Source organism: Brachyistius frenatus, unplaced genomic scaffold (assembly GCF_029030835.1).
Source record: "Brachyistius frenatus isolate BFR_SWC_R1_liver_20210118 unplaced genomic scaffold, ASM2903083v1 Contig_23, whole genome shotgun sequence".
NCBI lineage: Eukaryota > Metazoa > Chordata > Actinopteri > Embiotocidae > Brachyistius > Brachyistius frenatus.
In genome coordinates, this window is record NW_027210622.1 from 76853 (window position 1) to 91720 (window position 14868).

General features: G+C 39.8%; 1 protein-coding gene across 2 annotated transcripts; it reads left to right on the top strand.

The window, feature by feature from the left end:
- Nucleotides 1–50: 50 nt before the first annotated feature.
- On the top strand, nucleotides 51–14868 carry acox1 (acyl-CoA oxidase 1, palmitoyl). 2 transcript variants are annotated; one of them, XM_069697166.1, is made up of 14 exons: nucleotides 51–269; nucleotides 1197–1356; nucleotides 2336–2496; nucleotides 5372–5479; nucleotides 5668–5787; nucleotides 5882–5997; nucleotides 6223–6392; nucleotides 6922–7084; nucleotides 8017–8207; nucleotides 9563–9742; nucleotides 10593–10698; nucleotides 11112–11255; nucleotides 11753–11959; nucleotides 12435–14868. In XM_069697166.1, the coding sequence occupies exons 1-14, from the start codon at nucleotides 161–163 to the stop codon at nucleotides 12483–12485; spliced, it is 1986 nt and encodes a 661-aa protein (XP_069553267.1). In that variant the 5' UTR covers nucleotides 51–160; the 3' UTR covers nucleotides 12486–14868. The 2 variants fall into 2 exon arrangements, with proteins under 2 accessions (XP_069553267.1, XP_069553265.1); XM_069697164.1 differs by lacking the exon at nucleotides 2336–2496 and adding an exon at nucleotides 4106–4266.

A 14868-nucleotide genomic window follows, 5' to 3' on the forward strand; every position in this document is an offset into this window, starting at 1 on the left:
ATGTGTCACATGACCTGTCAGCCTCCACCCCTCTGCGGCTGCGCGTTAGAAAGAGGCCGTTTCAGGAGTCCCGTCAGGTTACAGGAGGATAAGAAGTGATAGGACATATTCGGTTTCCACATTTTCACTGTAACTCTTGCTTCCAGCCCGATACAGAGCCATGAATCCTGATATTCTGAAAGAGCGCAAAAGCGCCACGTTTGACGTCGATAAAATGACTAATATTCTGGACGGGGGCCCAGAAATGACCAAAAGAAGACGAGAAATTGGTGAGTTTGAAATGTCTTCCTCGTCTTATTGTGCTCTTTACTCTCGACACTTTTAACCAAATGTAACGATATTTGCTTAGAAAGGGCTTGTGAAGAAAAAAAGGAGTGAACATTAAACCCGACAAAGCTCTCACCAGCTCTTAGCTAAGGGGGCGTTAGCACCAGGTAACATCCAGTGTCCGGTACTGTACCACATTTTTTTTATGTTATTTAGAAAACCTTTTGCACGTATCGTACCTTTTTACATGGTATTTCTAAAGTTAGATATGTTTTGGGGATTTGGCATATTCCAGAGGTAAATTCGGCTTCAGTGGCGTTTACCAAACATCGTCACAGTTGTTGGTCGTCGTAATTTAGGCACCTGTACACACGAGGTATCTTTAGTAAGGTGCCGTCAAGTCAAATGGTGATATGTAAATTACAGACCATGTTTATTTGCATATCTGCACAAAGGAAGATTTTTTTCCCCCAGTGCAAATGCATATATATATGTGTGTGTGTGTGTGTGTGTGTGTCTATATAGAATTTATGGTCTTAGTATAAGCTTTTTCACGCGTACATATATTCTGAAATCAGCTTTCACGTATTTGTAATTTTTACATTCTGTTGGCCATTCTTCAGATAAATGAAATAACGTCTCATCTTAAGGTCAGAAACCACTGATTGATATTAACAATAAAAGGTACATCCATCAGAAATCCTAAAGATCTGCTGAGCTTGAGACTTCTTCCCAGAAGAGACAATCCTGGTTCAAAGAGCAAATGAAGGCTTTAATTTTTAGACTGGCAGTGAATGCATACTGTATATTATGTATTCAGTTCAGAAACTTCATAGGATCCTCCCCCTCTATTGAAGCTATTGAAGTGGTGTTGCTTAGGTAATGAATGGATGTATGGTTTCTGATTCAATTTCCACTCTCCACTGTAGAGTCACTGGTTTTCAGCGACCCCGACTTTAGGGAGATGGACCCAAACTTCCTGTCCCGCAGTGAACGCTATGACCAGGCTGTTAGAAAAAGTGCTCAAATGATCCTGAAGCTCAGAGAGTATGGCATCGCTGACCCAGAGGAGATCTACTACTACAAGAAGTATGTGGTAAAATAACCTCACAGTTAACTCTTGCATACAGAAAACAGACAAGTCTGAGGGAGAACAACCCACACCCACAATCAAATGCACTGTTAGTCTTATAAAGTGTCTTTCTCTCACATTTGCAGACTGAGGAGTATCAAAAGAATAACAAATTAAAATGGATAATGTGAGTCATTCACACATTAAAGGGACATTTCTTTCCATTGTAATATTACATTTGATCAATCTTTTTCCACAAATTGGTCCCATTTGGTGGATCAACCATTACCATGTTACGGTCATGTGACTGTGACAGCTAAGCAATAGGATGGTCTATACATTTCAGGTGACTATACAACATACAAAATGTCAGTTGAATTTGACTTTGGATAAATAGTTAATATACACTGTAACCAGATCAACAATCTGTGCCTGTCTGTACGGCTGTGCAGCAAACAAATACTGTGGAGCAAAGTTCATCCACGATAATAACATGTCACAGTGTACGCAAGCTTGTGGCTTTTTTCTTGTTGCACAGTGCACTGTAATGTAATTATGTCTCAATCCAAGAAGGGCCACCTTCATGAACCATGTATTTGTTTTGTTGACAGTATCAAACAAATGTTAGTTTACAGTCTACAGATGTTCTTAAAATGGTTTTAGTCATTAGACATGTACTGTGTAAACTTGCACTTTGACACAAAAGCAACTTTTTTTTTTAATTGAGATTTCATTCAAACTTTCAGTGTGCTTTGTTCTTGCAGACTTAGTTAGTTGTTCAAACGGCTGAATGAATATTCAGACAACAGTAAATGATAAGTATCAATCTCCAAACAGCTCACATAATTGTATGCAGGAGATTACCTTGGACTTCAGCCATTATGTCACAGTCTCTCAGGGCATCCATAACAGTGAATTAGCACATAAAGCAGTTGTCTAATGTCTAACAGTGAATCTGAACTTCAGTTGTGTATCCTGCACCTTTCCTTCACCTAGTATAGCCAGGGGCAACCAGCTTGAGGCCATGGGGCTGCACTTTGTCATGTTCCTCCCGACCCTGTACAGCCAGTGTGACGAGCAGCAGGCCAGGAAATGGTTGCCTCTGGCAGAGTCCTACCAGGCCGTGGGCACGTATGCCCAAACTGAGATGGGTCACGGTCAGTTAGCCATAAACTTATTTTCTTGATTGTTGCCTCAAGCCCTTGAACAGGATTGCATTGTGCTGTGCTAAAATAGCACAAATTCACATTTGAGTTTTTAAATGTTTAACCAAAATGATATTTGGAACAAAAAAAGGACAAATCTGCAATAAAAAGTATAAAGAGTAGCGATGTAGATTTCTTGTACGTGTTTGACAAATCCAAATCATGTAGAAAATACAAAGTAGATGCATGTGTGTCCTGACAACTGTGATTACGTTACATGTTGTTCTAACAGGAGACGGTAATTTCTGCCTTGTTGTGGGTTTATCCATGTTATTTTTTAACGTGGTTTTACTAGTGGCTGCCCCTTACACCTCATAAGATTAGTATTATCTTAAAATAAAACTAGTTTTGTTTCGTCCAACCAACACCCGGTAGTTCTAATGTTTTCCTACTCACTACTCTGTCTTTCCTCCTTTTATATGCAATTTAAGTGATGTCTTCATTGCTTTCAATCTTTATCCAAATGATGAGCTCAGTTTACATTAATTCTAATCAATAATTTAGTCTTAATTGTCTTGTCTGTCTTTGGTTTGGCTCTTGACATCTTGAGTGACCAGAAATGGTGAAGAACTTAAGTTGCTGTATAAATTAGAGGCAACTGAAACCTCAGACTGGTCAGAATATTTTTTTTTTGTCCTTTTTCATCTAGTCTTTCATCAAAGGCAAAAGAAGTGGTCTCGTGCTGTAGAAATATGTGGTCCTTGAGACTATAATGGGGTCTCTTAATGTCTCTTTGTAATATGAGAGGCTGGCAAATCTGTGTTGAGACAATGTAGGCCAAGCCAGCTTTGTTTGCTGCCTTTTTGTAACAAAGCCAAGTAGATGTTCGTGTGAGTTTGTAATTTGTCTGTGCAAAGCTACACTGAAAGTTTGGGACTGACTGCCCTCCATTTAATGCATGTTTTGCTTTTGTTTTGGCCACCACTGGGCCAGAATCCTCGACAACACCTTGAATTGAAGTTATGTGCCCTTGACCACTTGTACAAGGCTGCAGCTGACTTTCACTATCTATCACTCTCAGTTCATTGTTTAGAAAACAATGAAAAATACCAACAAGAACTTTACATGTGACCACTTTGTTTAAATAATTATAGGAGAAACCAGGTGTTTCATACAGAATTATTAAGCTGTGATTTGGTCAGCTTATGTCTTAAGTCTTGTAAATACCTGATAAGTGTTAGGGTGTTATGTATTGTTGGCTACCAAAGACAAATTTAAATGGAAGTGAAATGAGTTTTAAATCAGTTCTGACCTTTGTGATCAAATCAGCAATCCCAGTATGCATGTCATGCTCATGAGGTGTTTAATTTGTCTTTGTCATTTCTGTCCTTACTGCCTGCTTGCATATCCTGTCTTTATCTCCTCCCACACTTCCTGAATTGAACCATATCAATTCTCACCCACAATCCTTCCTGTGGATAAATCATTGCATCATTCTCTTACTCATCTGCACTTTGGGTTGAACTTTTCATAAAATGGGTTCCCTTTTGATCTCTCATCTTGCCTTTTCACATCACCACCTGCTTTGCCTTTCCGTTTGCCCCTATCTTGCGTGGCCAAGGTGTGTGCACCCCGACAGGCCAGAGCCCTTGGATCTCCATCTGGGGATGTTCCTGCCTACACTGCTCAACCAGGCCACCTCAGAGCAAATGGACCGTTTCTTCATGCCTTCCTGGAACCTGCAGATCATCGGCACCTACGCTCAGACTGAGATGGGCCACGGTAAAATGGCAGTGTTTACAGACTGAACTGTCAACAAACGGGAATTATTCGGTTGCATTCTCGGTACACCTAAAAATTGTGCAGCATTGATCACATTTTCAGTTTTCTGATTTGTTCTCATGCACTAATGTTATGTTGTATTCAGCACTGGTTGAGCTGTCATTTATGTATGTATACTAAACTTTTGTTAATAATTGTTTGAGAAGGTTAATTGTTAATAATCATATATGATTAACACCCTTCTTATTGTTTGTATTGGATATGAGTAAAGCTGCACGAGATGTCACAAAGGTCATAAACGAATTCACAGTTAAGCAGATTTTCTCTCCATGATGAGAATGCAACCAACATAACTATTGTAATCATCCATACAGTTAAATATGCTGTGTGAGCACAACTTTGTTCACAATATGTTAAAATTGACTTCTCTGAACACTAATTGTTGCCTCACTGAACAAGTTTAAAGTTTTACTTTTCAAAACCAGAAGAAATGGTGACCACAGCTGTGAAGGTAGGTCTGTTTGTACAAAAATGTTTTTTCTGTGTCATGTTCACGCTGTTACAATTGTCGGTCATTAGCTGTTGACAGCCCTCTCCGGCACACTCTTTCTCCTGCTATGTTAGCAACCTTTTTAGTGTTTACTAATCCTCTTTTATTGTTTGTTTTTTAAACATGGATTGGGGCCCGTCTTTGGCTGCAGACCGGTGCAACTAGATGCAACGTCGTTTAAATGACATGCTATAGATGGGGCACAAATTTATTTTCCTCAAAATAAATTATGATTATTATCATTATCTATTAAGATCTGTCAAACACCTACAAGCTACACTGTTTAAGTCCTTTATGTTGAGACTCTTTGAAGTGGCTTCATCCATTTTATTTTTTAATTGAAATGAGATCAGATACCAATTTATGGTTAGTTCAAACTGTCCAGGGCTAAAATAGATTTAGTTCTGTTTTTGTTTTTGTTTTTACTTTTATGATTGATGTGTAAGTATTATTTTATTCTGATTGATTAATCTTCAGTTTGATCATGTCAGTTAATGTTAGTGGTCAGCTCTGTGTGTTTGGGTGGCTTTGACACTGAATGTTGTCTCACTGTAGGCACTCACCTCAGAGGGCTGGAGACCACAGCCACATATGACCCAGCCACACAGGAGTTTGTCCTCAACAGTCCCACTGTCACCTCCATCAAATGGTGGCCCGGAGGACGTAAGTATATATATTTTTTTGCACAGCATCAACATTTCTGTGAACATTTACTGAGGAATGTAATAATGAGACTAGTTAATAGAATTTCTGTAAATATGTTGTAGTGCTGTCAGGCAGAGAGAACCTGATAGACATTCAGAAAAAACTAGTTTAACCCCCTCACTCTCTCTCTCTTTTTTTTTTAACAGTTGGAAAGACCTCAAATCATGCCATAGTTTTAGCCCAGCTTTATAGTCTTGGAAACTGCCATGGTCTGCATGCCTTCATTGTACCCATCCGTGATATGGACACTCATGAACCCCTCCCAGGTAACCACAGTCTGTCATGTCTCCCTGGATACAGTATGCATGTCTTATTTTATCACACTCCAGTTTACCGTCTCTTTTTCTCCGCCTCTCTTAGGTATTGTAGTTGGAGACATCGGCCCTAAGTTTGGCTTCAGCGAAGTTGACAATGGCTTCCTGAAATTAGAGAATGTGCGAATCCCCCGGGAGAACATGCTGATGAAATATGCCAAGGTGATGTGACAATATGAGTAGCTACTTTAAAACAGAATTGGTTTACTGCGGTCAGATGAATTTAAGAAAGTTTTAAATTTGGTTACGTAGTTGTTTTCTGAAATTTGACTTATTTTGTGAAAGGATTGCTGCCAGTGTAGTTACACCCAGTAAATTGCTTTTACAGTGAAGCTTGAGCTCCTGAAGCACCTCCATCCTCAGTGTCTGACTCTGTCTCTCCACTAGGTGGCGCCAGATGGAACCTATGCGAAGCCACCAAGTGCCAAGCTGACCTATGGCACTATGGTGTTCATCCGCTCCATGATCGTAGGCGAGTCAGCCAGGGCCCTCGCCAAGGCCTGCATCATCGCCATCCGCTACAGTTCTGTTCGTCACCAGTCTGAAATCCGGGCGGGGTCAGTCAGTACTGTTGAGTCCATAAAATCACTTCAACTGTTGCACAAATGTCACATAATCCAGAAGTACCATGTAAAAACAAACATGTGCTTATGGTTGTGCTTCTACAACCACGCGGTAGGACTCAAAACTAGATTTTAGTTTGTACTACTGGGGACAGTATATTATTTCCCAAGAACATAATGTTTAGTACAAAAAATAGGAACCATTATGGACCATACAGACCAGATCATTTATATGTAGTATGTGAGGTAAATTACAGAAAAGTGAATATATGTCAACTAGGATCTTAATATTCACAACATCTGGACAGGTAAACTCTTAACGGAGTACTCGGCACATTAAATTTACGATAGTCTCCCTGGTCAGTGTCATAAATTGCAGAAATATCAACATAATGTCAACAGAAAATTTAAATAATGCTGGTTTTCGAATGATTTGATCTCTTACCAGATGCTTATTTATCAATGGATAGCAGCATTTTTATAAGACAACAAAAACTAAAACCTGTGTGTTTGTGTTTCACAGAGAGCCAGAGCCTCAGATCCTCGATTACCAGACGCAGCAGTACAAGCTGTTCCCTCTGCTGGCCATGGCCTATGGCTTCACTTTTGTTGGCCAGTATATGAAGCAGACCTACCACCGCATCACAGGAGACATCAACGAGGGCAACTTCAGTGAGCTGCCTGAGGTACTGACCACGCATCCAAATGTAGGATGTGATGTATTCTTAATGATGATTGCCTGACTGAAGATGACGCATGTTTATTGACTAAGATGTAGACAAGTGTCAATCTTCTAAACCATTTTTTTGGGGAGACACAAGACAACAAAGTTTATGGTACTAGCAAACACTGATTTAATAATTTAGATTGTTCAATGATATCCATATTGGTCTGTCGGTGTGAAAGCAGACACAGCTTGGCAGGTTACTGTGCTTCTATATACTGCCTACACAGGCTTCAGTCTCTTGGTCTGTGTGGTCTGTGTGGTCTGTGCTACGCGGTCTTTACTACTTCCAATTGATAGTGCCATTTTGTTGTGGCAGGTAGGTAGGTAGGTAGTTACTTTATTATAACTACCTACCGGCAGTTATAATTCTCAATCTGTTTGAATGTATAATTAACTTTTTCAATTTCTTGAGATTTGTTTTTATGGTAGTTGTAGTAGAATTCGACAGGAAATGAGTGTAACCAGTGGATTGACATGAAGCAAAGGTGCAGCTAGCCATGAGCTGAACTGAGAGTTCGGCCTTGCTATGGACCCAAACCACTTAGGCGTTCGGGTCGCCCTGTAAAAAACTCTGTCACAAACACAAAGCCCATGCTCAACTAGAAAACAAAAGGATGAATAAAAAGGAAAATTCACAGCGCTATGAGTTATGTATATGCAGTCAGTGTACGGTGATCTCATTAAAACTAAAATTACACATTTTGTGATTAGAATGCTGTTTTTTTTTTTTTTTAAATAGGATGAATTTATGGGTTTAAAGTCGAGCTGAAATCTAATCTATAAAAAATAGTATTGAGTTTTTGCACAGTCAAACTAAATAAACATCACATTTTGCCCAGTGTTTATGCTTGTAGGAAGCTATTTTCAGCCTCTTTTCCCTCCAATCTACAGCTCCATGCCCTGTCTGCGGGTCTGAAGGCCTTCACCACATGGGAAACTAACTCCGCCATCGAAGTGTGCCGCATGTCATGTGGTGGCCACGGTTACTCTCGAAGCAGTGCCTTGCCCGACATTTACGTCGACTTCACCCCGACCTGCACTTACGAGGGAGAAAACACAGTCATGATGCTGCAGACTGCCAGGTATACCACTCATCGCACTGACATGTACGACCACAAATTAGGACCAAGCCTAACGAGCTAAATCCTGAGCTGTGCAGTTGTTAGCACAGGTACTCAAATGGCAGAGACAAAAACAGACATAAATGCACAGCAGCTCTACAAATGCAGGAGACACACCCTCACTCCTCCCATTGCAAAACCAAACATGGGGCACATTTTATATCCCTGTGATAGTGTTTATGGTTTTGTATCACTGGTACTATAAAGGTAAGCCACTGAGTTTCTAAGACTTGGCATGTGATTTTTGTCTTTTTTTTTTCCTTTTTTTTTTTTTTTTTTTTTTTTATATAAAGTGGCTTTGTTTCCCAGCTGAGGGTCAGTGAACAGCTCTTGAAACATTCACTAACACAGTGAGCTCATACTAGAACAGGGGTGTCAAACTCATTTTAGTTAAGGGGCCACACACTGCCCACTTTGATCTCAAGTGGTCCAGACCAGTAAAATCATGGCATAATAACAACAATACTTCTATATGTTTAAATCATTGGTGAAGGTTTTTGGATGATAAACCCTATTTTAAGGTCTTTCTACAATAAACTAGAAACATAAAAACCAAAAACTCAGACATCAGCCCACTGTTTATCTGCCTGAGCTCTCCTCTGCAGATTCCCTAGCAGCGAGCGCTGCTTCCTCCGGAGCAGACGTCGCATTTACGCTGTTTTTGAAGCAATTACTGGATCGATTAAAGAAAAAATTACAAAACGTTTGTACTCATAAACCTCCATATTCTCATAGAAATGCAATTTATGTCTTTCCGTAATTTTCACACTTAGCAAAGTCATCCGGCGGGCCGAGCTGGACCCCCTGGCAGGCCGTATGTTTGACACCCCTGTACTAGAACATGAAGTACACACAAAGGACGAAGGTGCTGTGAATTGGAGGAATAGTTTTCAATATGAATCCCAACCTATTCATTGTTAGTGAATGAGATAACAACAGGCTTGAATGGCACATGATTACTTTCTTCTAATTGGCTGTGTGTGCTGTTTGTGTTTTTACCAAACATGCCTTCTCTTTGTGTCATTTAATTCCTCTTTATGAACCTTATGAAAATTCTACAACACTTAAACAACATCACTATCAAAACTGAATTCGGTGTTGAACATCAGCTTTGGGCGTGTAACATAAAAGCGACCTTTCTGAACTTGTCATTTTACACTGATGATCATCGATCTTACAGAAGGAATTGACTCTTTTTGCAACAATAGCCACAAGGAATAATGCGTTTCAGTCCCGCTTTGCATCAATGTAAACTCAAGTGGTTCACTAGCTGGCTCATGCACCTGTTTAACTGTCCTCAACATTTGTCTATGCAGATACCTGGTGAAGAGCTACCGGCAGGTTAAAGCAGGCCAGCAGCTGAGCGGCATCGTGTCGTACCTGAATGAAGCAGAGGGACGAAGGGTGCAGCCGCAGCCCGTCGCTGCCAGACCAACCGTGGTTGACATTAACGACCTGACCAGCCTGGTGGAGGTCTACAAACTCCGAGCTGCAATGTAAGAGAAAACAAAAGCAGTTGAGAAGAAAATGACCTAATCATTGAACCATGGTCTGTGTTTACATTTCTGGTTTAAATATTTGTATACTTAGTCAAATTCTGTATAAATATTGGGTATTGGTTTCTACTTGGTGGTGCCCAGAAAGAGGACGGGTAAAAGCAGACACGTTGTTATGCAATATGTTTTCGGGTCTGAGGTGTCGTCCTCATAGTCTAATCAGTTCGTTAGACTGCCTGCTTAAGTCGCCCCAAATTTCTGCCTTTGTCCTTTTCTGTGTGACACGATACGCTGTGTGGATCACGTCACGGCGTACTGTCGGTCAGCCTTACTCTCATCTAAATCCATTTGCTGGTGTCGGCTGTGATGAGCACAAAAAGTTATTAAGCCAGTCTGGGGAAAGGTGACAAAATGTGGTCTGCCAGTTCAGACATCAAAAGGATAAAAGGCATTAACCATTTCTTCTGTCCACTTATACACATCATACTCTTTATGGTCCCTTCAACATTTTCACATCTCTTATTCTTTCATTTAAAAAATATAAACTGGATTGATGATAGCCAAGTAGTGAGAAGATGGTTATCTTCCATAAGAGCCATTCCAGATTTGAGTGCTATTGTGACAAACATGAATATGTTGGCATGTTGGTCAAGCTACGGATGTGTAAAGCGTCTTTGTGTTTTCCATTCACGTATATCATCTTTGGTAATGTGTTTGTGTGTGTGTGTGTGTGTGTGTGTGTGTGTGTGTGTGTGTGTGTGTGTGTGTGTGTGTGTGTGTGTGTGTGTGTGTGTGTGTGTGTGTGTGTGTGTGTGTGTGTGTGTGTGTGTGTGTGTGTGTGTGTGTGTAGTCTAGTAGACCTGGCAGCAAAGAGCATCCAGCAGGAGTTACAGAGAAGAAAGAGCCAGGAGGACGCCTGGAACAACAGTTCAATCGACCTGGTCAGAGCCTCAGATGTAAGTTCAGGTTTTGGAATTTGAAAGTGTACTATAAAAAGATTGGCTAAAGCATCTCTGCCAACTTTTGAATCTTGCCCTAAGGCCAGAAGTAGTTTTGTTGTTTAGAAAAATGCTTATAGAGCCTGCTATGCATTACTTGTGTTCAATTATCTTTTTTTTTAATTTTTTTTATCAAATTAAATTGTGTCGCCCTGGTTGTGGCATCAAGACATTTTATGGTCATTAGATAATTTAACACATGCCAGGACTTGTGATTGACAGATTTGTCCTGGATTTATGATACAATAAGTGCAGAGACTGACGCAGAGCTACTTATAAGTCAATCTTTACCCACACTCATCTCCTTAATTTTTATTTTCTGTCTAATTTGATCAATTTACCTTCATTCATTTCCTGTTGTTTGGCTCCAGGCCCACTGTCACTATGTTGTAGTGAAGCTGTTTACTGAGAAGCTGGGGGAGGTTGGAGACACGGCGATACACTCAGTGCTGTCAACCCTCGCTCTGCTCTACGCAATGAATGGCATCAAAAAGAACTCTGGAGACTTCCTACAGGTAAGAAAAATCATAATATGTTGAGACAATATAGTCCATTGTTAGTCATGTTGTAGGTGGTGCAGACATATTGTTTAAAGCTTCTCCACTTCCACCATCTGCTTGATGGTGAAAGTGGAGCAATGTTCATTCAACCAATGTTCAACCATAGGGCAGCAGACATTAGTGGTCTGGAATAGTTTTACGTTGTGGGGCTGACGGAAGGGTCAGAGGTCAGCTGGTTCACAGTATGAGACAGAATCAAATCCCAGCCAAAAGGGAAGTTTATGTTTGTTTATGTTTGTGAGTTTTATGACATGAAAGCTTTTTGGAGTTTATCTGTAGATCAGTGGTGTCCTGCGTCGTAAGTTCTTGTGACTTCAGGGTGACCTGATGCTCTATGTGCTGAAAAGGATGTCTTGGTCTTGCTACAGGAACAACCTAATGTCACTGCTGTGTGTTTTCTGTCTGTTGGTGCAGTTGAGTGAGGTCTACATCTCTATTTTTTTTTTCCTCAGGCTGGACTGCTGAGTGTACCTCAGGTGCTGCAGATCTCCATTCGTATCAAGGAGCTGTTATCTCAGCTGAGGCACAACGCCGTGGCGCTGGTAGATGCCTTTGATGTCCACGACATGAAGCTGAACTCGGTCCTGGGACGATACGATGGGAATGTCTATGAGAACATGTTCGAGTGGGCTCGCCGCTCACCTCTCAACGTTGCAGAGGTCGGTCAGGGTCACCAAAGTAGAATAATAGTTGTGTCCTCATTCGTTGTTGATTTCGTTGTCTATATCATGCAAATCTTCTTAAGGCTTCCGAAAGGATCGTATTAGGTAACGCCAACTCTTTTGAAGCTTGGTGTGACAGTAGTGATATTAGCAGTCTGTAACGGTGGTGATGTGAGAAGCAGATTAACCTGTAAGTGTCAACTGTGGTAATTTTGCTGGTTGGAATAATCATATATCCGCAGCTATAGCTGTGCTCGCAACCAGCAGCTGGAGGCTGTCGGCATCATGTAAAGTGTCACATCGTCCTTGCTGTAGTATCTGCAAAGGGTTTCTTGTAGCTGGAAGTGTTTCATAACTGGACGGATCCACACACCAACAGATATTATGGATCAGAAGAAATGCAAAAACACAAAATATTTTGTTCATTATTTCAGCTTAGAACTTGTTTCATACATTGTCTTTTGTTCTTCAGGTCCATGAGTCTTTCCACAAGTACCTGAAGCCTCTGCGGTCCAAACTGTAAGCCGACCCATGGACCTTACCACCCGGATGTGACCCTTCAACTCAACATACACATAGGGACCAGCGTAACAGCATTAACATGTCAGGATGGTTTTCACTGGCCATTTGTTAGCAATTTATTTCTTGCCACTCGTCTTTCTCTTTGTGGTACAGCTGAACACATTCGGCCTCTCTGAAGGACTTGGTAGACAGGAAACCCACCCTCGAGGTTAATAGAAATAATGGGGACAAATTATAGTGGATAACAAAAAAAAGAGTGTGGAGAGAAAACTTTATTATTTAAGGAAATGGAAACAAATTGAACTGATGAAATAATTACATTATTTGGAGATCACGAAAACATTTGCCGGTACTAAAAAAAAAACAAAAAAACTAATGTGTTTATAGTTTTAGATTTTTCATGTTTTCTGAAAAGGATTTCCATTGTGAAGTTTCACAGGATCTTGTGTTTCATCATTTTGTCTTCACTTCCTGCTGTGTGCCTGAAGCCTCCTCTTTCTGTGAGCCAGTCAGGAGGAAATGGACATCTCTTTTTCTAACAAGAACAGAATGTCATTATGAATATTACATAATGTTTGACTGAATAAACTAACAGTTTTGGCTGTTTCCCCTGACTACAAGGACCAACATGTTGTTTAATAACACAGTGCCAATTGTCACAATTGGTATTAAAGAGGCATTCATTTGTCTGTGACATTTATCGATCGCTGTGAGCATCAAGAAAGAATTTCACATGGTTGATGAAACCTTTCTACCTCACCAGTCTGGCAACTCTGTGCCCATGAATTAGTGTGTAATATGACTCTGCACAGCAGCTCTCCTGTAGTTACCACTCGACAGATTCTCCTGTAGCATACTGTGATAAAACTGTTTCGCATTTTGTTCGATAAAACATCTGCAAATGCATTTAATTCAATGAGGAATTCTGATTACTGCACCTTAAAGATAATCTTGTTGATTCACTCAAAATGTATGCTTTTAGCATCAACCATTCAACCTGTGGAGGCCAGACTGTCTGTTTTATGTTCCTCCTAGGCAGAGAACATTGGCTGTAGTCAGTTTAAATCCATGTTGGTCATTATCGTCCCCCACAAGAAAAGAAAACAACTAAATCTTCCAGTGGCTGTTTTAGTTTCAAAAGTGAGACAATCTGTCTTTATTGTCATACTCACCAGCTTTCACATCTGTTGCTGTATAATATTGTCATACTTGACTAATCCAACTCACTAGTGTGTAGGTTGCATCTAATTGTACTCTATGAATAGAAGCTGAGCTCACTGGACAGCTGAGAGGCTTAAAAAGCAAATAAAGTGCACACGTGAGACTGTGGAATGAGTTTGGGTTTTCAAAGACTGATTAAATTCAGCACATTGGAGTTTTAAATTCCTCACTTTCTGAGAAAAGTGGCCCAATCATTGATTTTACTTCATGTCTGTGTTGGACCATTACAATGAACAATGACTCTGTTGTGCGCATTCGCATGCTTTTGAATGTGTTTGTGGGGCCGAAACCTTTCTGGTGATAATTTTGAAAGATAAAGTATGTCGAGTGTGTAAAAAAGCACCTGTGAGGACAGGCAGAATTATTTTCTGGCAATTATTGAGCCACATATGCACTGTGTTTGTGCATTAGCATTCTCCCTCCCTGCTGTGTGGGGTTGATATTTTACAAAGAAGGGTCAGCCAGCCTCTGGATGGATTCGTTTTTTTATTTTTGTTTTTAATCAATTACATTTCAGACTTTAAATAAACCCACTGTTGTGATTACTACTGGTTGAATTATTCATAATTAAATATGATTATAATATCTGATATGAATAATGTACAAACTGCACACCTTTTTTTTTATTAATGCTTCTCTGTTTTTGTTATTAGTTTCAGAAAAAAAAAATCTTTCTAGAAAAATCTATGATAAATTGACTTTGCAAGCTAAAGTATAGCATTTCATAAAAATTATTAGATGTGTGCTCTGTTGTTAAACTAAAGTCGCTTGTTTTTCTTTGTGAACAATCAAGTCTAAGTAATGGTACTAAGTTTTTCTGCAATTTTGTGACTGTAATGACACTATGATGAAAAGGGAGATCTTTAATCTGAAGCCTCACTGCAAACTAGAAAGATGAATTGTGTCGTAATTATGTGCCTGAGGAAGTTTTCTTTCCTTAATCAAGCTAAGGAGAATGTTCTCTCACGAAGCTCCAATCATTTTTATTTCTGTATTTACACAAACTTTCAATCATTTCATTTCTGCTGTAAGGGCAGAGTTATCACTAAGCTGTTTCCTAAGCATACTTATGGGATAATTTGTCAATGTGTTTTATTGAATTTTGATTTTAAACATGATTTTAGCGGTTGATAAGTATTAATATTATATTAATAAAAAAATTT